Source organism: Raphanus sativus, chromosome 9 (assembly GCF_000801105.2).
Source record: "Raphanus sativus cultivar WK10039 chromosome 9, ASM80110v3, whole genome shotgun sequence".
NCBI classification, from domain to species: Eukaryota; Viridiplantae; Streptophyta; class Magnoliopsida; order Brassicales; family Brassicaceae; genus Raphanus; species Raphanus sativus.
In genome coordinates this window covers 22,631,726-22,651,664 of record NC_079519.1, presented here as the reverse complement: position 1 = coordinate 22,651,664, position 19,939 = coordinate 22,631,726, and the positions used below count along the sequence as shown (strand labels likewise).

General features: G+C 32.1%; 2 protein-coding genes, 1 long non-coding RNA gene and 1 other non-coding gene across 7 annotated transcripts; 3 read left to right on the top strand and 1 right to left on the bottom strand.

Moving 5' to 3' along the window:
* The first annotated feature begins 1,174 nt into the window (after window positions 1–1,174).
* LOC108826668 (protein FANTASTIC FOUR 1) lies at window positions 1,175–2,080 on the top strand. Its single transcript, XM_018600048.2, has one exon. The coding sequence runs from the start codon at window positions 1,238–1,240 to the stop codon at window positions 1,979–1,981; it is 744 nt and encodes a 247-aa protein (XP_018455550.2). The 5' UTR covers window positions 1,175–1,237; the 3' UTR covers window positions 1,982–2,080.
* An 8,355-nt stretch (window positions 2,081–10,435) lies between these two features.
* Window positions 10,436–11,845, top strand: LOC108827348 (uncharacterized). Of its 2 annotated transcripts, none has more exons than XM_018600727.2 (4): window positions 10,436–10,613; window positions 10,719–10,799; window positions 11,185–11,341; window positions 11,569–11,845. In XM_018600727.2, exons 1-4 carry the CDS (start codon window positions 10,584–10,586, stop codon window positions 11,661–11,663), a joined length of 363 nt encoding a protein of 120 aa, XP_018456229.2. In that variant the 5' UTR covers window positions 10,436–10,583; the 3' UTR covers window positions 11,664–11,845. The 2 variants fall into 2 exon arrangements, with proteins under 2 accessions (XP_018456229.2, XP_018456228.2); XM_018600726.2 differs by having other exon boundaries at window positions 11,557–11,835.
* A 1,025-nt stretch (window positions 11,846–12,870) lies between these two features.
* Window positions 12,871–15,364, top strand: LOC108809011 (uncharacterized). Of its 3 annotated transcripts, none has more exons than XR_001942763.2 (7): window positions 12,871–13,221; window positions 13,310–13,598; window positions 13,842–14,064; window positions 14,135–14,397; window positions 14,502–14,660; window positions 14,923–15,029; window positions 15,111–15,364. It is a non-coding gene; the product is annotated as an uncharacterized LOC108809011 (long non-coding RNA). The 3 variants fall into 3 exon arrangements; XR_001942762.2 differs by having other exon boundaries at window positions 13,296–13,598; XR_001942761.2 differs by having other exon boundaries at window positions 12,871–13,598.
* A 4,179-nt stretch (window positions 15,365–19,543) lies between these two features.
* On the bottom strand, window positions 19,544–19,650 carry LOC130500614 (small nucleolar RNA R71). The gene has a single exon (XR_008939231.1). It is a non-coding gene; the product is annotated as a small nucleolar RNA R71 (small nucleolar RNA).
* Between the last annotated feature and the right edge of the window lie 289 nt (window positions 19,651–19,939).

Sequence of the window (19,939 nt, the reverse complement as noted above, 5' to 3'; positions counted from 1 at the left end):
GAGAAAAAGAGAGAAAAGAGGTTCGCGAAAGAGAAAGAGAGATAACGGCTTTCAGTCTCCGAAATTTCTCTGTAAAATTTCGTTTTAGATTTTTGAATAGAAGAAATGAGAAGGGGAACTCTTTATTTATATGGAAAGGAAAGATAAACCCCATGTTTAATCTTAGTCGTTTATGGACCTAGTGAGTTTCCTATTAAAACCTAAAAAAATAAGTCATAGGTTTCAGACCGTTACATCAAAGTTTTAAGCTCTTGTACACAATTCTATACACTAATATATATATTGATGTTACTTTATCAGCTGATCTGATCAGTCCCGGAAGACTTACACTTATTGCTATATAGTGGGCTAGCTACCATACTGACTAACCTGAATTTGGAATATTTTTCAACTAATGTCAGAAGGTGGACCGATCACTTGTTACAACCCAACGTGTTAACCACTTGAATCGAAGCTCAGACTCACTCTAACCAGATAATGATAATTTAGTTTCTACGGAAAATCGAATCCATAACTGACGTGGATATACACCAAACCTCAAAAGTTACTACTAGGCTATCACTAGGTTCTACAGGCTATGATATCCAAATCTGTGTTACTAATCTTTTGAATGATCAAGTGTTAATATAAATATCCAATAAATTAGTACACATAACTGTTAATAAAATACATTTTACTGTATGTACGTGGGTCGATCGGTGTTCAAACAAGATTACAGTATGAAAGCTTCCATGTTCTATTTGGTGTGAAGATTTGACTGGACAGAAAAGAATAGAATAATTTGGAAAATAATATAAAGAAATCTTGAAATAGGTTTCAGTCGGTCTCCACTCCCACGGTGCTATCTTGCTTATAATATGACGAATATTCGTTTTCCAGCTATATGAAGTAGTCATTATACATATTTAAACACTTGATGATACTTTTGTCAATACATAAAAAAGCTCTTTTAGTTGTTTTTATAATTTTCTGTAACCAGCCTTAGAGTTGGTTAAGCAAAACTAATTAATTAAGTTTTAGAACTTGTGGAAGTGATAAAATACTTTATATTTTGTGTATATATAGGTTATAAATAAAAGTAAACTAAAGTGAAAACCAAATTTTAATGTATAGTCCACGTTATAAAAACACATTTATCCCTTCTACTCCCTTTCATTCTCGTCCCCTTCTTTCTAACACACACAGTTTCTGTTTCACTGTTTTTGTTTTGTTTTCCTCTCATAACATAACCAAAAAAATGTTCGTAAGTATTGGCCAAGCTAACGACCATCTTCTCAAGAAACAGAGAGGCAAAAACGCTCAGATAGGTGGATGGAGTTTCTTGCAATCTCTCTGTGAAGCCAAGGGCATTGTCCGAAACAGAGAAGACGAAACAAAGAAACCAGCTTACGTCCACCCAACTGATCAGAAGCTGTCCGTAGCTAAACTGAGCCTTGAGATGTGCACAGAGAGTCTCGGGAATGAAAGTGGGAGTGAAACTGGGGACGAGGTCTCGTTGCTTGCGCTGGAAGCAACCTGTATACCAATGATTTCTCTGACCGTGAAACCTCGAGAAGAAACTTACTCTACCGTACGTGAAAACAGTTTTCCTCCGCCGTTAAAATCCGTGAAGGGTTTTAGTCATAGCCGTATGGTGAAATCGTATACAGAAGATGGTCGGCTTGTTGTTCAAGAAATTAGGGTTTGCTCACCACCTCGTTGCTTTGTATCTGAAAGTTGTGAAGGAAGGCTTCGTCTCTGTTTATCGGAAAATTATTTGCTCAGCCACGATGGAGATGAAGAAAATGAATCCGAATTTGAAGCTCGTGACGAAGATGAAGACAACGAGAAGGGACTAGAAGATGATGCAGAGGAGGACGAGGACGAGATTAAAATCGGAAATAACAAATTCACAAGGCCAAGAAGGAGATGCAACGAAAATGGATGCGAGCCTAAAACAATGCATAAATGGAAGCAGCAACAATTTTGGGTGACTACATGATGATGGGATACTGAAGTCAGCAATTTTTATATTTAATACAATAAGAGCCATACGTTAATTACATATATGCTTATGATTTAGTATGGCTTATGAGTGTTTTCTACGTCCCATTGTTTTACTAGCTACGGCTTCCAATTCTACATTGATACTATATATATTTTCATTCCAATATATATATATACTAGTTTATTGTGCGGACAACTATATACATACTATTATCAAATTTTAATTATAAATGATTATTTTTATAAAAAATAAATTGTTAAATTAGATACAAATTTTAATTTAATATCATAAATAATAAACCTTCAATATTCATATTGGTAATCAATGTATTAAATTATATTTTTTGTTTCATAGTTTTATTTATAGGATATAGATTTTGGATCAAAATCTTCTCTATATTAATAATCAAATTAGAAAAGTTAGAGTTGAAATTTGTGGACTGAACAGAAATTTAGTGATACTAAAATGATTATATACAATCATAACCAGTGGCAGAATCAGCTTTATGGGAGGTGGGTCAATTGACCCAGATGGATTTCATGTAAAAACAATACTTTGCTTACATTTACGAAACATAACAGGGGAAATACGGCAAAAAATAGCATATTGACTCTGATGATGTACGCAAACGATGCAACTGACCCTCCTAAAAACTCAGCCTGGCTCCACCACTGATACACAATAACAGTAGCCAACAAACATTATATATTATTTACAATTTAGATTAACAGTGAAACAAAAAACACAAAATAATAGATACGTGAAGAAACATGAAGTTTTGCAACTTTGCAAAGGTATATGAAGAAACATAGTTTTTCAGTTTTTTTGTTCACTCCAGTTCTTTTAATTTATTAAATATAAATAATTAATTTTAAAATAGACATTAGTCTAGTTTCCATTTATAAAAAAAAAGTACCATTGATAAAATTTCAGTATAAATAATCAACACGAATCTTTAAAATAAATCTCTCAAGATTACCCAAAAAATCTTTATTTATTTTGGTATTTTAATAAAAAGTTACCAATTGCTATACTATTTATAAAATTACATAATAAAGATTCAAAAAGTAAAATTTTGATATTTATTTTTTACAGTTTTTATTTTTTAAATAACAAGCTTAAATTAATTTTAATAACAAACTTAAACTAATTTTATTAATTTTGGCTATAAAATCCCATTACTGGCATATTAAATTTCATATTTCAGATATATAGTTTATTAAAAAAAAAATATATATATATATATATATATTAGTTTCACTGCTTTTTATTTTGTATATTATAAATATATTATATATATCGCGTAGTTATACTGTTCATACATGTTACCATTCACCTTTTGTTACGAACCATTTATTTTAAATGAATCGCAATTATACTTTAATATGCGTTTCACATTTATAAAATGTATTTAAATTGTATCGCAATATCTAATCAGCTTCTTCCACATTGCTCAGTTCGCTATTACCATTCAGGGCCTCAATACTGATGTCTCAAAAGCTATTTTTAAAAAGAAAGTCAACCAAATTAATAAGCGATTACAATTGTGTTTTTCGTATTGTGAATAGATAACACCAATCTAATAAAAAGAGTTAATACACATGTCACATAACTAGTAACCAAATTTTTTGCATATTATATTTTTTTTTCATACAAGTGCTGTATAGAGTTTTAGTTTGTTTCAACAAAAAATATTATTTTATATCTTCAATGTAAAATTGTAGATAAAAATTCATTTTAGAGTAATATGTTTTTACGTATAACATTTTATTTACTTTATTTGAATAGACTAATCTAACACCTTACCAATTAAAATTTTCAGTCAATTTTCATAATACTTTAACCAACAATAATGATAGTATATTTTAACCTTGCAGTTAACAACCGAGCGGAACATACCAAAGCAATTTTTTTGGTTTCTAGGTTTAGGTTTTGCTATGATTTCGGTTTAGTTCGACAATATTTGAAATCAAATCGGTTACCTGTTTTGTTTAAACAAACTGAATGGTTAACCGATTTTTATAATAAAAACAAAAACAATAAACTATGCCAAACCTAAACCGGTTTATAATGAAACTAGACCAATGTTAACTAAAACTTAACTAAACTATACCAGTTTAGCCAAAATACTTGATTTAACCAATTTTAACAATTTTTTAACCAATTTATGAATTATCAATTTTTTAAAAACAAATTTTGGATAATTTTGGTTTTGAAATTAAAAACCGAAATTAATCAAAACCGAACCAAAATACTATTTGGTTTATTACAGAATTTTTTAAAAAATTTTGGTTAACCGATGTTTCGGTAAACCCAAGTCGCTTGCCTAGTTTATTTTAACCTCAGTAGTACATTAAAATATAACTATAACCATACTATAACTAAAGATCAATCATACTCATCACAACCTTTCTATCCACCTTATCATAAATCACCTTTAAATTTCAAACCTAAACCAGTTTTATTTTGTCAACCGTATCACTAATATGTTAACTAAATAGATATTTCTGCATAGGTATTTATATATATAAAAATATATATGTACCAATGTACACTTGTTCGTGCGGACTTAAATGAATAAGAGGAGCGTCTAAGAGCATCCCTATTTGAGAATGTATAGAGAAGTTCATACAGTTTTCAAGAAGAAAAATAATATAATAACCTGTTTTTTATAAACCTGTATCACTTGAGTTTGTTGGGATGAACCTGTATCAACACTGTTCGTGGGCTCTACTGACATGTGGTGGTCCGCGATTGGTTGGTTTATTAATTTTTATTTTATTTTGGGAATAGAGATTCGAGAAAATCACCAATAGGGGTGCTCTAACTTCTAGGTGTTTGGTGTACACATGATCTCCTTCTTTTGTTGTTTTGTTTTGGAGTAATGCTCTCCTTTCTTGATATTCTTCCATTTGTCTCTTGCAAATCCGTACTACTTCAATCTCGAAAAGAAATCAAAATAGATTTCAAGTACATAATTGAGCCAATGAGAAGTAGACAAATACTATGCACTGTCCAAACTTTAACATCTGAACAGCATACTTTGTTCTCTGCAATCGATTATAGAAAGTGGATTCTATACTAATAGTATTCCACTTCACTCCGCTTATAATTGACCAAAATCTAAGTAGATCTAGTCTTTGCACCGTCTTTTTGTATATCAATCATTTTTCTCCCGTTTTATACTTTCATCACACAAATGGGTTTCATGTACTTTTTGTTCGAAATTAAGTAATTATATAAGCAGCAATAAACAGCTTTACAAGATTATAAAATCAAATCAGCTAAGTTTTATGAGTTTTAAAATTTAAACCAGTTGTTAATAAATAGACTTGCATTGATTTCATAACCTGAATTCAAATTTGGTGATTAGCATATGTGAGTTTGATAGAAAAAAAACAATCATTTTCACACTACTCTTTTGATCAATACAGTTATAACACAAGATCTTTTTCGATATTCACTTGCTATATTATAACTGTTTCCTCACAGCCCTTCGCTCTGTAGAAGTCTTTATAAAATTTCAATGACAAATAAATATATAACTGTGCCCAAGGCAATGAAATGCCCAAGGCGATTCTTCCAGGATTCTGAATTCAATGAAAATCCGAGGTGATTGGTCGATTCACGGCTCTCTATTATTCACCAAGTTACACTACATTTAGGTTTTCATAAAGCCTTGGATGTGTTGGGATCTTATTCTTCGTTTTATTTAAATTTGAGTAATTGTTAATTGTAAAACTATGTTTTGGTCCATGCTAATAATGGCTCACGAAATTCCTGCTGATCGGGTAATGTAATCTCACATTTTCATGACTACAATTTGATATTAAGCCTACTTGGGGTAAGAATAAGATCATAAACTAATAAAATCTAACTACAAAAATTCTAAGAACTTGGGTTGGTTGGTGAAGGTTGTTAAGAAGAAGTACTTGCACCGTTGATCATTTTTTCCCTCTCCTTTTCAATATGAGGGATAGTAGGCGGCTATAGATTAATAAAATGTTTTAAATACATTTTTTCCATAAGCGGTTGGATATGATTTATATCATCTCAAGGTTTTAGTTTGTCATATTTTTTAAATTAACTTTAGATGAAGACTGACATATAGTTAATAACCATAAGAAATCCGATGATGAAATTAACAAGAAAAAACCATGCTAAGCAAACAAAAATATAGAAATCTAATATTTATATATTCATATATTTCTCTACTAAACTAAAATTTGGTTGGAATTTAAATGCAGAAGTTACAAGTTTGGTTATATACTCACTGAATATTAGGGGCTGTTATTGGTTTACAATTTAAAAAGAGTTATGATGATTTATTTTTTGAACGTCTGGATCGATTATTATCGATTAATTATGCTATTACAATGATGAGAATATTACAAAGACGATTATACAGCCGACAATTCTACCATCTTGTGAGAATACACGCCTGACTGCACATCTCCGAGCCGTCCTATGAGATCCATATTCGATGGTACGCCCTGCACAAAGCTGAAGATCTCATGTAATCCGTTTCTCCAAAGCTGCATAATTTGGTATTTTCTGGGGTTTGAACCCCAGACCTCCGGGTGTAGAAGCATTACATGAACCCTTAGTCAAACCATTTGACCAAAGGGGCTTCCACAAGTTATGATGATTTTGAAAACTAAATATTTTACTGAATTTAAAAAGAGTTTTGGTGATGTTTAAATTTCTTAGATACTAGGTGATTTTCCCGTGCGCATGCACGGATATAAATATTTATAAAATGAATATATTAAATAGTTTACTATAATTTTTTTTTTAAATTACTATGTAATTTATATTGTAATCAGTATGCTATTTTTCAAATAATATTATTTTATTTTAATCATAGGTATAATTTTGGATATATAAGATAATATCTAATTTTCTGATTCAACCATAATTTGTTTATTCTATAGATTAAAATATTGATTAATTTTGTTGTTTACAATTAATTTGATATTGCCTTAGATTTGTAAATATATTTTAGAAATATTATGTATAATTTAATATAAATTATTTTAGAATTAAATAGTAAAAATAAATTAAAGTTTTAATTGATTCAAAGTTACTGATATTAATATAACAACGATAGTATTATGAAACCTCATGCATATATATAAATTATAGAAAAGAACTTAGTTGCAATAGTTGGTTAATATATATTCATAATATTAATTGAGATCTCATATTAGTTAATAGTATGTTACATTGTTCTATAGTTTATATTTATAAAAATATTAATATGAACAATAATACATTATATTTAGTTAAGTGTTTGATTTTTTATTAAAAATTAGATTAGTCCGATTACTCATTTTGTGGATATATTGTGTTACATATATTCCTTCAAACTAAAATATATTATTTCTAGTTTAACTCAACCAAATTAAATTAATTGTATTCCTTTGGTTCTTCATCATAGATATGTAAGTATGTTACTATCTTTTATAATTGGGTATATGTTAATTTGCAAAAACAAAATTAGAAAGTAAAGTCATGATCGGTACGAAGTTGCATAAAAATAACTTATAAACTTATAAAGTCAAGATTATTTTTCTGAACTTTCTCTTTTTTTTTTATGAAATCACATCACATATAAAAATGTTTTCATTATAAATTTTCTAAATACTTTCTTTATTATATATTTGATTTGGAAAAATATAAAAGGATACTTAATTAGAAAATAAAAGATGCATTTTTTATTCATTAAAATATCTTGTGTTATGTTACTTAATTTTTTTGTAATAAATTTGAGAAATAGATTAATTAAAATAAAATAATTATATTAAAATATATAATATGTTGTTTAAGATTATCTTTTAAAGGGATAATTATTTAGTTACTCTAAAATCAAAATTATTTTGTTAAGTTTGCTTTTAATGAATCGCATTATATATAAAAGATATTTTTTCGTTTTTAAAATTTACAAATTTCTTTTCATTATATAGGTTATTTAGAGAAGGAAACCAAAATAAAAAGGAATTTTTTTCTTTTTAATAATGACAAATAGATATATTTGATTCATTAAGGGTACTATTATAATTAACCATCATAAGAATTAACGTGAGCGCGACACATAGAAAACTAACTTCTCAAATAATATTATAGAGATTAAAACTAAACAATATTTTTAAAAAAATTAGATATCTAAAAGAGACTAATTATATTACGATTAAAAATTTATTTACTTTTTTAAAAGATGTAGAAAAGTTTGAAAATTTTAGTAATAAAATTTTTATAATTATAAAAGTAAAATTAAATAAAATTTCGAAATTTATAATTCATATTTGAATATATTTATTTTAGGGATGATTTATGAGTTATTACCATATTTTAAAAAGTTTACCAAAAATATAAATCGCATTAAATGTAATGTATGAATTATTGCCATATTTTATAAAGTTTACCAAAAATATATATCAGCAATAAATGTTATTGTCCATGTCATATTTAACTATAAGCCATGTCATCAATTTTAGTAACCATGTCATCATTTTATTGTGAAATTGATTATGGAAATGACATGTGGCAAAATCACTTCTCAAATATAGACTAGGGGATTTTTTAAAGAGTTTCGTAGATTATTACTGATTATTTAATTGAAGATAATTATAACTTTTTCAAAGTTTATCTTCAAGTATCACATTAGATTGTGTCGTTTCGTTTTATAAACTCTTGTTCTGGGATTTTTGATGTTGTTTCACCATCATCAAATCAACCGATAATAAGCTTTTGGATCCTACAAAGTTTATTTGGTAATTATAAATCTTCTGGTAATCAAGAAACATATTTTGGAGGTAGCATACTGCAATTTTTTACTGAAGAAAACATAGATATAAGAACGTGATTGATCAAAAAAGGAGAAGAGGTATGAATTATGAGAGGGAGAGAAACATGTAAAAATGGACATGTTGTTGTTAAAGTTTATACAAGAACAGAAGGTTCGTGAGATGTGAGGTGTGGTATAGGTAGTTTAGGATTTGGGAGAAAAACGATTCACCTCAAAAGATTTGGAAACAAAAGTTGAATTACAGATTTTAATTATAACAATTCAGTTTAATATTAAAATCTTTGAGAATACTTGGTCAATGTGCAATACTTTGATAAATATATTTTATGAAGAAAAACTTGTAAAATCCATAAACCAATAACCACAGATTTTAAGAGATTGGTAAAATCAGTATTTTCAAAAAATATTGAATAACACAAGACTTTTATCAACTTTGTAAAATTCTGAATCTAATAACGCAAGAGTTTAACATAGTTTTGAAAAGTCTTGATTGAATAACACTAGAGTCATTGAAAAATATAAATCTTTATAACTCTTTACAAATATATAATCTAATAACACCCCCTTAGTTGCTATATTATTTTAGATTTAAGTACCCTTTTAACAGGTTCTCTATAGAATAGGTTTATAGCAAGAAAAACAAAAGTTACAAAACAAACTATGAAATTCGAATTTGTAGTTTGGGTAAAGGTAAAAGGTGTAAACCCCTTCTTTACTTGCAGCCGTTATGGTATTTGTATGGAACAACTTAAACTATCGCATTAAATATTAATAACGTGATTAAATATTAGAGGGAGGCGTTTACCCAATACAATTCAACCCACTCCCCCGACATGATCTCCTTAATCTTTCTTAAAAACTATATAATTATATTTTGTCAATTGAAATTATTAATTTATCTGCAGCTAAAGAAAACAATATAAAATACTTCTGAATATTCTTAAAGTAAAAAGTTACAGATGATGTTTTTTATTAATATTGATGTTAGTATGTTATCATATATATCTGTTTCAAATTAATCTATGTTTTAGGTTTTTCACGCTTATTAGTAAAACATACTAAATATTAATATTAAGTGTATAATTTTTGTGATTAATTTTTTTCATAATTTTTAACCGATCAAAATTTAGTAAATACAATTAATTTTTTGAAATTTACAATTTTTCATTATTATCTATAAAAATTGCATTGAAAAAATAAAAAATATATTTTTTTGACTTTTTTTTTCTAAAACATAGATTAATCTAAACCGGAGGGAATAATTACTATGCCTTTCCTATCATTACTGTGCGAGTCATAGGTAAAAGTAAAAACTTTTAGTAGTCAAAAGTCATATGAAAAGTAGTCAAGTAAGTTCCATTAATGTTAACGTTACAACATGATTGAATAGCTGACCAATAAATTTCTATAATGTAAAACCATATGACTATTTTGTTTTGTTTTGAAAATTTGAAATGAAAGGGTATGTAACTCTCATTTCATCCTCCTAATAATGATGAATCCAAATAGTCAAATCATAATTTTCCCTTTTCTATTATCAACAAAAAGTAATTTTGAGTAAAAAGAGAACAGAAAGAAAACAATAAATGGAGGCATTGAAAATCTTATATTTTAATCTTATATTTCCCTTTTCTATTATCATTCCAAACAATTTATCTTCATCTCCTCTCCCTTAATTTACAAACTCATCGTGACTAATATTTATAGTTAAGTTTCAGGTTAGAAGTTGGGCAAAATCAAACCTCTTCTCCTGTCTCTTACTCTTCTTCTTCTTCATCGAAGATTAAAATGGAAGATACTATGGGTCACAAGCATCAGGTTTATATCATCTTGTATCTTAGTTTTTTCTAATCGATTATGTGATGTTAGTTTGATCTCATTGTGTATATAGAAATCATCATTTCTTTTTTTTCTCCAATACAGTTGCAGAAGTCGGTCAAGAGCCACAATCACCTTGGCAGCGGTGGATTACGTCGACCTGGTGCACCTCCTCTCAGAAATTTGGTAATTTGAGGATTTTTCAATATTTTTATGAAGTGTTTCTTTTTTCCAATCTTTTATGGAAAACTAGAGATTAGAGGAAATATCGTTAGTCCTTCAAATTGTGATGCATAAGGCGGTTGTATGCCCCTATAAAATGTGACTTTGAGAATTGTATCCTCCATTTCTAAGATAGAAATAGTAGAGTACAATACACAACAACCAATTTGTAAAACTAAAGTCCTTTAAATTTACTATACCGTTTGGCGTTTACAACATTAGCTTCATCATTTTAAGCTTAAGTTCGGCCGGCCTGGCTCTTTATATACTTTAGTTTCAAATTTAGTTTATGCTACATTTTTTTTAAAAAAACTCCAAACTAATTGTATTAAATATTTGTGTCATGAAGAACTATAATACAAGGCAAATGCAGCAAAACAATTGGCAAATGAGTAAAGGAGTGGACCGAATGCAAGCATTTTTCTTGGTTTCGCCGGGCCGTGCATCTTCTGGCACTGGAGTATTTTTTCCGGCCATCGCTTCGCATCCCCCAACCAAAAAAACAGGTTACTTTTTCATGAATGAAAGATGTGCATAATGTTTTCAGTTTGATTTAAACTAGTAAATGTATGATTTGGTGTTACAGTTTATTTATGACAAAACAATTATTTTTAGACAAAAAAAAACAATTATTTTCCTTCTTTTTATTGTTTGATCTATTTCAGTACATCATGTTAAGAAAAATCAATTTGAAATATATTAATGTTGTTTTTCAATGTAGAAATTCGTGAAGATGATTCGGAGAAGGAGAAGGAGAAGGAGAGCGAAATGGTGGAAACTCCCTTTGATTCGCTGGAGAAACTTCTTCCGGAGGAATGGACTTATTAATGACCAGACCTTGGTGCCGTTGACCAATTGTACTCATTAATGCAAAGAAGTAGAGTCAAATAAAAAGAAAAGGAAAAGGAAAGGAAAGAAAAGATTCTCGTATCGTGTATGTTTCGTTACCATTGGGTTAGTAGTAATAATAATGAAAAATAAGATCAACCCGTTTGTGACTGTGAATATTCTTTTCCGTCAAAGAAAATATATTAGATAAAGCCCAAAGGCCGGTCCATTTACAAAACACCAAGAACAGAAGCCCACACAGACTAACGGGCTACAAAAACAAAATATAATAGACGGGCCTCAAGCCCATTACAAGCACCCAGGCCCAGACCCAAACGCAAACGCTCGACCGACACCTTGGAAGGCGGAGCCAACGTGTTGCCATCCTCTCCACGGACTGGACACGCGTCACTCGATCCATCCCTTCAATGTCGCCTCCGCAGTTCTTCACCGAAGAGCACGGCCGAATCCCACCAAACCGTCGCAAACCTCGGCGCCAAACATAAGCTTTCTCGCTTCACATCTCGACACATGGGGAAACCGCATCACCAGCGCCTTTGATTTTTGAATCAGAACACCGGAAAGCTTCATCGGGTCTCACCCGAGATCTCAACCCGAGGCGTCGCGAACTACAGCTTCACCATCACCGCTTCATCAACCGGGGAGCATCCATCGATAACTCGAGATCTCTTCCCTTTCCAAAGCCAAATACACCCACCAAACCTCAAAAGTACCAATATCATGGCAAAGAGACCACCGCCTAAAGACAACCCTAAAGCCGACCGTTCTCCTTTGACGGAAAAGAGCAACGACGGAACCGCTAAGCCGACCGCCCACTGAGAAGAAGGTGCGGCGATGGAGACTAAAAAAACACAACAAAAAGCCCGAAAAGAAAGGACAACTTATTGCAGCTGGGAAAAGATGCCGGACCGACGGACGGTGAATGTGAGAGCTCACTCCGTCGGCCGGGAAAGATTAATCTCTCGAGTGTTTCTCTCTCTAGCTTTTACTCTCTTTATGTTTCTCTCTCTCTCTCTTCTTCTTTTAATTTGTCTCTTGTGACTGTGAATCTAACAATATTAAAAGGCAAATATAATCAACTCTCAGCCTATCCACGTCACCAAATTAAATTAGCCAATGAAGAAGTTTGATTTTGCCACGTCAAACTGAGCTTGGCCCATAAACCCATTTGTTTGTGAAATATCGTCATCTCAACTCTTCGACATCTCATCTCTTCGTCAGGCTATGAAACTCTTCGAACCTCATCTCTTAGTCTTTTCTCCTTCTTGAACGTATGGATCAAACCATTCATGAGTGTGCAGTGAATCCTCTAGAGATCTCATTAATGGGTTCCTTTCGCCTATCTTTCTCTGAGTTTCTTTATAACCATCATATTTTCCCCACATTTCTTACACACAAACTCTTTCAAGCCATGAATTCTAACAGCAAATCTTCAGTTTCCGGCTATCTTATCTTGAAGAAACCAACCGGAAATTTCTCTTAAAACTGGTCCGATTCAAGCTCTAAACTGCCTCTTGACGGCCACCGTTGCTATTAGGTACGATTCGCTGATATTTCCAAAACTTTAAACCCCATCCCAACAGAGATCACTGTACCGCTTCTCATCTTTAGGTCGCTATTGGCAGAGTGTTGTAAGACTCCTTTGATTCTGAAAAGCTCGGTCTTGATCTGTTACGGGTCCATGGCAAGGTAGCCAGGCTTACAGTTTCCTTATCAGCTCGAAGCTGAATACGCTGTTAACGAATCCAAACGATCCATCTTCTTCCCCAAAACAGTCGGGTCTGATTAGGATTTGCTCTCTTCCGATGAACAACGGGTCAGACGAGTCCTGAGCCAAGAACCCGTAGAGAGATTTCTATGCCAAGTCAGCAACCATCTCGGCTTCGGAGCAGCTCAAGACCTCTGCTATTGATTGTACGTGTCTCTGGCTTTTGAGTTTTTTTTTTAAGTTTCTGCCTTTTGGGTTTTTTTTTTAAGTTCATATTTTAAAAATCTATTCAACATTTTGATTCATGTTTGACGTAAAAGCAATCATCTTGACCTTGCTCTCTATTTTTTGAGCTATGTTTAATTGCATATGATTACTATAGCAGAGCTTGGATACTTCTTTACGGTATTAATATCTGCTTTTACTGAACTCTGATTGATTATTACCAGGATCCACAAAAGAAGCAGCATTATGGGATTGACCTTAATATTCACACACCTCATGTTGAGATGCATGAGAAGCCTTCTTTTCTCGAAGCTGAATAGCCACGAGCTATCACCGAGTTATGCAGTTTAAATCATATTGAAGAAGCTGCTGTTCTCTGTATGGAGATTATGTTTTGCGTCTATCTCAGCACCACAATGTCAAAGAAGTCACTGAATGGTGTCTAAGGTTGTTTTCCTTTCCCATATATGTTCTCTCCATCATTGGATGATGTTGACATAATATTCTTTCTTTGCAGGCAAGTGGAATACCAATTTCAGAGATTCGTCAGCACAGTTTCTTGCTGTATAACGAAGTTACGCAACACACACCGTCACAGGCTCACAGCAGTCAAGGGAATGCTTACCATAATTTTTTTAATAATTGTGCTCTCATTTGTCCTTTAGAGATTAGCTATGATATCTAGGCGCAACACAAGATCTTTTCACTTCTCAATCTGACGGTATACTGTTTTGATAAATGAATTGTTGCTAAGTGGGTTTGGTTTCCCTAATATTTTAGGTGAGCTTTGCTTGAAATCATGTTAACCTCTTTGAATATAGTTTATTGATCCATGTGTTTGCTCACATGGCTTTTCAAATTTTCTTTATCTTTAATATATGTAGAGAGCTCAAAGAAATATTGAGGCTGGTCAAGAAATACAGACAATCCAGTGGATTATGGCGAACATACGGATTGACAGAGTATTTGGAGTCGGCTTTTCTGGGCTTAGATTGTGGATGGAATCACTTTGCTTTGAAGTATATGGTACAAGTTGAATCTATGTGAGTTGTAGAGCTACGATAATCTTAGTCTTCTGTCATGATTAAATCTTCTGTCTTTCTCTGACCGTTATCGGTGAAAGTTATACCATCTTTTGACTTTAAAGATTCTGAATCATGTGTAAAAAAGTTTCTTAGTACATGAAAAACGTTTACACTTTTCTCATCAGAAAAAAACATAAACTTTATTATTTGGATTGTTTTTTGCTTGCTTCTATGATAATTGTACTTGCTTTGTGAGCTTAAGGTGGTTACACAATTACAGGTATTTGATCTTACAGAAGTGAAACCCATTGTACGATACAGTTTGGCGTCTTTGCAGAGAAACGAGATGAATGTGCAAGAGAGTACAGAGAAAGGATGCAGTTTATGGTGAGCAATATATATACATCTTTAACCTTTACCTTATGGGAATTAGATTTTTTAAGTTAGTGGAAATTATGATGATGATAGGTGGCAGTTGGTGATGTCCAGTTGGTTGGGTTCTTGGTTGTCTCGATACAACTTGGCTCTAAAAAATCTTCAATCCAAATTGTAAAAAAAAAAAACATCTAGATTCTACCAGAGACGAGCCAGGTTTTGATTTGTCTACACTTGATCGATATGGAGAAACTTCTTGGACAATAATTTGTAGCTATTTTTTCTCTGATTGACATGGTTTTAATATCTCCATTTGCTTAAAATGCAGTAAGATATATTCGTTGGTAGTTTCGTTCCTTGCTGCAGTGTATAACAAAAGCGAAATAGTTTTTTCCCCAAAGAAAATTAGAATTTAGCTCAAAAGTTGTAATGTCTGCATCAGCAGAGGTGCTTCAAATGTATCTCGCATGGAGACAACAGGTCTGTAAGACATTCTGACCTCAGGTGATGGTGATAATAGGTGGAAGGTGGTTTTAGTGGCACTGATGATGAGGATATGTGGCAGGTGGTGATGGTACAGTTGGTTTGGTTCTTGGTTTTCTCGACGAGATACACAAAGAATGGCATGATGCTTTTGACATACACAACTTTGCTATGTAACACTAAAATTGTTCAATCCAAATTATGATAAAAATATATGTTTTATACATGGAGAATAACTTAATCGTACAATAAGCAAACATAAAAAATATAGCAGTAACAAACAATACTAACTTTTATATTGTGTATCTAATTAAGATACTAACTCTATTACATTGAGTCAATTATTTCTTTCTTTCGCAGTATCTAATTCAAATTTAAGAAAAAATGTATAACATAAAATCAAAGTACCAATTTATTAAAAAATAAATGTATAAGAGTACAAAAATAAATCATGATTTCTGTAGATTCAAAGTATATACATAACTCTTTGCAGTTTTGGTGTGTATAATTATTTTCTTGATGATATATTCTTTGATTGTTTTGAGCTGGAATATAAACGGAACATATTTGCTTTGTTCCATTTAATTATGTAACTATACATGCTTTACGATGTTACATACAATTTTCAGAAAATATTTGCAAGTAGTCTGGTTCCTCTTAATTTTAGATTATTAATGATTACGATACATTTAAGTTATTTGGTTAAATTACATTTGGTTTACTCTAACCTCTTCAAAGTAAATTATTTGTTATGATGGGGTATAAAACTCAAGTAAATTTTGCTAGAAATGTAGTACTCTATTACTTTATAATACTATTTATAAAATATTTTAAAATAACATGAGTGACATTTCCAATAAATATTATTTTATAAAAAAAGTTCAGAAAATGCTAAAATAATTTTAAAAACGTAATTAGTAAAACACTAAAAATTAAAGAAATTCCATTATAAAAAATTCATTATAAATTGAATATCTAATATAAACTGTAAACATAATTTTTTGTTACATAAAATATAATAACTATTATTTATAAAATTATTGAAAATATTTATATATTAATTTAAAATATAATTATTTATAATTTTATCACATTACATTTGATTTTCGATTGATTTAGTTTGGAGGCGGGTGTATTATTATCGTGAAAAAATAGTTATTGTAATAATATTAAAACATGATACTATAAATAAAAAATATTAGTTATTCTTATTTTAAATTTTTCTTAAAACATATCAAATTCCAATGGGAATCAAATAATCAAATATTAATCATTACATTGTCCTTATATTGTTATTTAATACTTTTGTATTTAATAAAAAACTACGAGTGGTCTTTTCAATTCACACCAACAAATTTTAATAAAATTTACAATAAGATCCTAGAATAAAAACAGTTTCAAGTAAATTTTCAATTTTTGATGAAGTTAAAATAATATTTTAGTATAAAATAGTCTTAATATATATTCTCCCGCCCACCCGTAGGACAAAAAAAAATCCTGCATTTTTATTAGTTAATATAGAAACAATTGGAGTAGTTAAATTAGGCTAAACAACAACAAAAAATGGAAGTGAAGATAGTCCTATGTGGTGTTGATAGCCGAAAATAAACAAAAAAGGATTCTAGGGGGATTTGAACCCTGGTTTTGGTGTGTATATGGCAGCTATTCTACCATCAAAGCAATGTCATGTTTTGAAGATTTGTGGACGAAATAGTACATATTGAACATCAATCATTTTCCGCGCGTAGCGCGGACATCGTATCTAGTATTCATAATGGGATAATTTTCAATTTGCTACTCTTTATATTTTATTCAGATTATAAAAAATATTATAACAACGATTTCACCAAAAATGAGAATCTACGTCTAACAATATCACACTAAGGCTAACTGACATCTTGTGTATTTGCATGGTTTTAATCTTCATCCTAGTCTTTATATTAGTCATTTGCATATGTTTAGTGTGCATTTAGGTTGCATTGCATCACTTTTGTCCTTTTCAGGTATTGGAGACCTTCATTGGTGATTTTGGAGACATTTGAAGTGTTTTGGGGACAAAAGAGTGATGTTTGAAGCACAAATCGTGTCCCAACTGAAGGGCCGTAGCGACATCAGCATAGCGACCTCGTCAAGTCGCTAAGACGCAACCCGAGCCATCGTAACGACCACCGTAGCGACTTACCAAGTCGCTATGGTAGGAGAAGCCATAATCCAAGAAATGACTAAGTGTCTGTAGCGACTTCTGCGTAGCGACATGATCACGTCGCTAGGAGGCCACTCGAGAGAGCGTAGCGACCACCGTAGCGACTTGCAAGGTCGCTACAGATCCTGAAGTGTTGAAGAGTTAATAGCGACCAGAGCGTAGCGACTTGCATGGTCGCTACGGGCGAAAAAGACTGCTTCTTTATGGGTTAACCTAGGTTTGTTGGGTGGACCCAACTCGTTTTTTTAGACTCCTATAAATTCTCTTTGGACCTAATTATGTATCTTATCTTGTTTTCTTTGTAATCACATTAGCTATTTTGGTGAAAGACTTAATCTTGAGCTTCTTTTCATCTCTATCTCTTGTGATTATTGATCAATCTTGACCACTAAGCATGATTAACCTTCAATCATCCATGGGTTTTGGGTTATTCATGTCTATTAGTGAGTAGTTACCCTTTTGGATTCATGGGCTAGGGTGATTAGAGTGATTAAGTGAAGATCTAAGGGTGTTTAGTGTTAGGTCTCTTGTTTCCTTGCTTGTCTACTTCTCTTAATGCTAGATTAATGTTGGCCTCTTTATTATAGAGCTCTAGACATTTCCCACCCACAAGGTGTTTGATGAAATGTCTGAACCAAGTAGAGCTTGCTCTAACTTACCTTACACAAAGACCATTGTGTTAAGGGAGTTTAGAAAGTTAATAGACTTATCCTTAATGATTGCTTAGATCTTTTAGGCTCAAAGACCTTTGATGTCTAGTTGATTAAAGCAAATGAGCATTCTTCTTGACCATAGAGCTTGCTTATTTCAGTGTTCTAGACTTAAGGAAGTTATTTGATTGAAAGTTTGCCACCCTTAGATCGGATCTCAATCACTTGAAGTCAAATGCCTAGCCCCATGAGTCCTATTGTCCTAGATTGATTGAAAGCTTGTTCCTTTATTGCATTTTAGCATAGTTCTAGTTCGCATCATCATTCAAAACCTGTTTGCACTTAGATTAAGCATAGATTTGTATTCTCAGTGCATCGAAATCACATAGGATTGGTTCGACATCTCACATACTACTTCATTTGATAAGGACCCGAAAAGTCCTGTTATCAAATTGGCGCCGTTGCCAAGTTCTATTGTGATTTTGACATTGGGATTTAATCATTTGCTTGAGACTAAGTCATTTTTCTTATTATTGTGATATTGGCTCTGCTTTTTCCTTTTTCTTTTTCATTTCAGGTGTATGAACTTGAGAAGTAGAGGGACTACAAACCTCACTCCTCTAGTACCAGACATCAGGGCTTTGGAAAGAGAGAATACAAGAAGAAGGAGAGAAGAGGAGCAACAGGCTCATTTCAACAGATTGGGTTTTGATATGGCTCACCATCAGAACCAGAATCGAGATGGAGAGATCCCTTTGGGAGCTGCCCAAGAGGGAAATGGTCAAGGAGCTGCCAACCTTCGACCACAACACCCACAGCGCCAAGCTCGCGCCATTGGAACCTATGATCGCCCTCACATTCATGGTCATAGGTTGGGAATCAGAGCACCACCTGTGGAGAACAACAACTTTGAGATCAAGTCAGGGCTACTCAACACCATTGAGCACAACAAGTTTCATGGCCTGACAGCTGAAGATCCTATTGATCACTTGTACAAGTTTGATCAGTATTGTAGTTTGTCCAAGACAAATGGTGTCTCTGAAGATGCATTCAAGCTGAAGCTGTTTCCTTTCTCTTTGGGAGACAAGGCACATCAGTGGGAGAGGTCTGTCCCAAGTGACACTATCACCACTTGGGAGGGATGTAAGGAAGCCTTCTTGGAGAAATTTTTCTCTACCTCAAGGACAGCTAAGATAAGGAATGAGATTTCTGGTTTCCAGCAGAAGAATCTAGAGAGCTTCAATGAGGCATGGGAGAGATTCAAGGACTACCAAGCTCAGTGTCCTCATCATGGTTTCAGTAAGGAGAGCTTGCTTAGCACTTTCTACAGAGGAGTTCTCCCATCTTGCAGAAACATACTTGACACTGCTAGTAATGGTTTCTTCTTGGGCAGAACTGAACAGGATGCAGAGGAGCTGGTGGAGAACATGGCAAAAAGTGATTCAGTCTACAATGAGGAGTATGATAGAGCCAACAGAGGGGATGACCAGCAGACAAAGAAAGATATCAAGTCTTTGCAAGACAAGTTGGACTTGGTTCTTTCAAACCAATCCAAGAAGGAGCAGGTTAGCTTTGTTGGTGATCCT

Excerpts from the sequence above, each read along its gene's own strand:
- LOC108826668 (XM_018600048.2), top strand. The coding sequence starts at position 1,238 with ATGTTCGTAAGTATTGGCCAAGCTAACGACCATCTTCTCAAGAAACAG.
- LOC108827348 (XM_018600726.2), top strand. The coding sequence starts at position 10,584 with ATGGAAGATACTATGGGTCACAAGCATCAG. Across the intron at positions 10,614-10,718 it reads CTATGGGTCACAAGCATCAG|TTGCAGAAGTCGGTCAAGAG; the intron begins GTTTATATCATC and ends TCTCCAATACAG. Across the intron at positions 11,342-11,556 it reads TCCCCCAACCAAAAAAACAG|AAATTCGTGAAGATGATTCG; the intron begins GTTACTTTTTCA and ends TTTTCAATGTAG.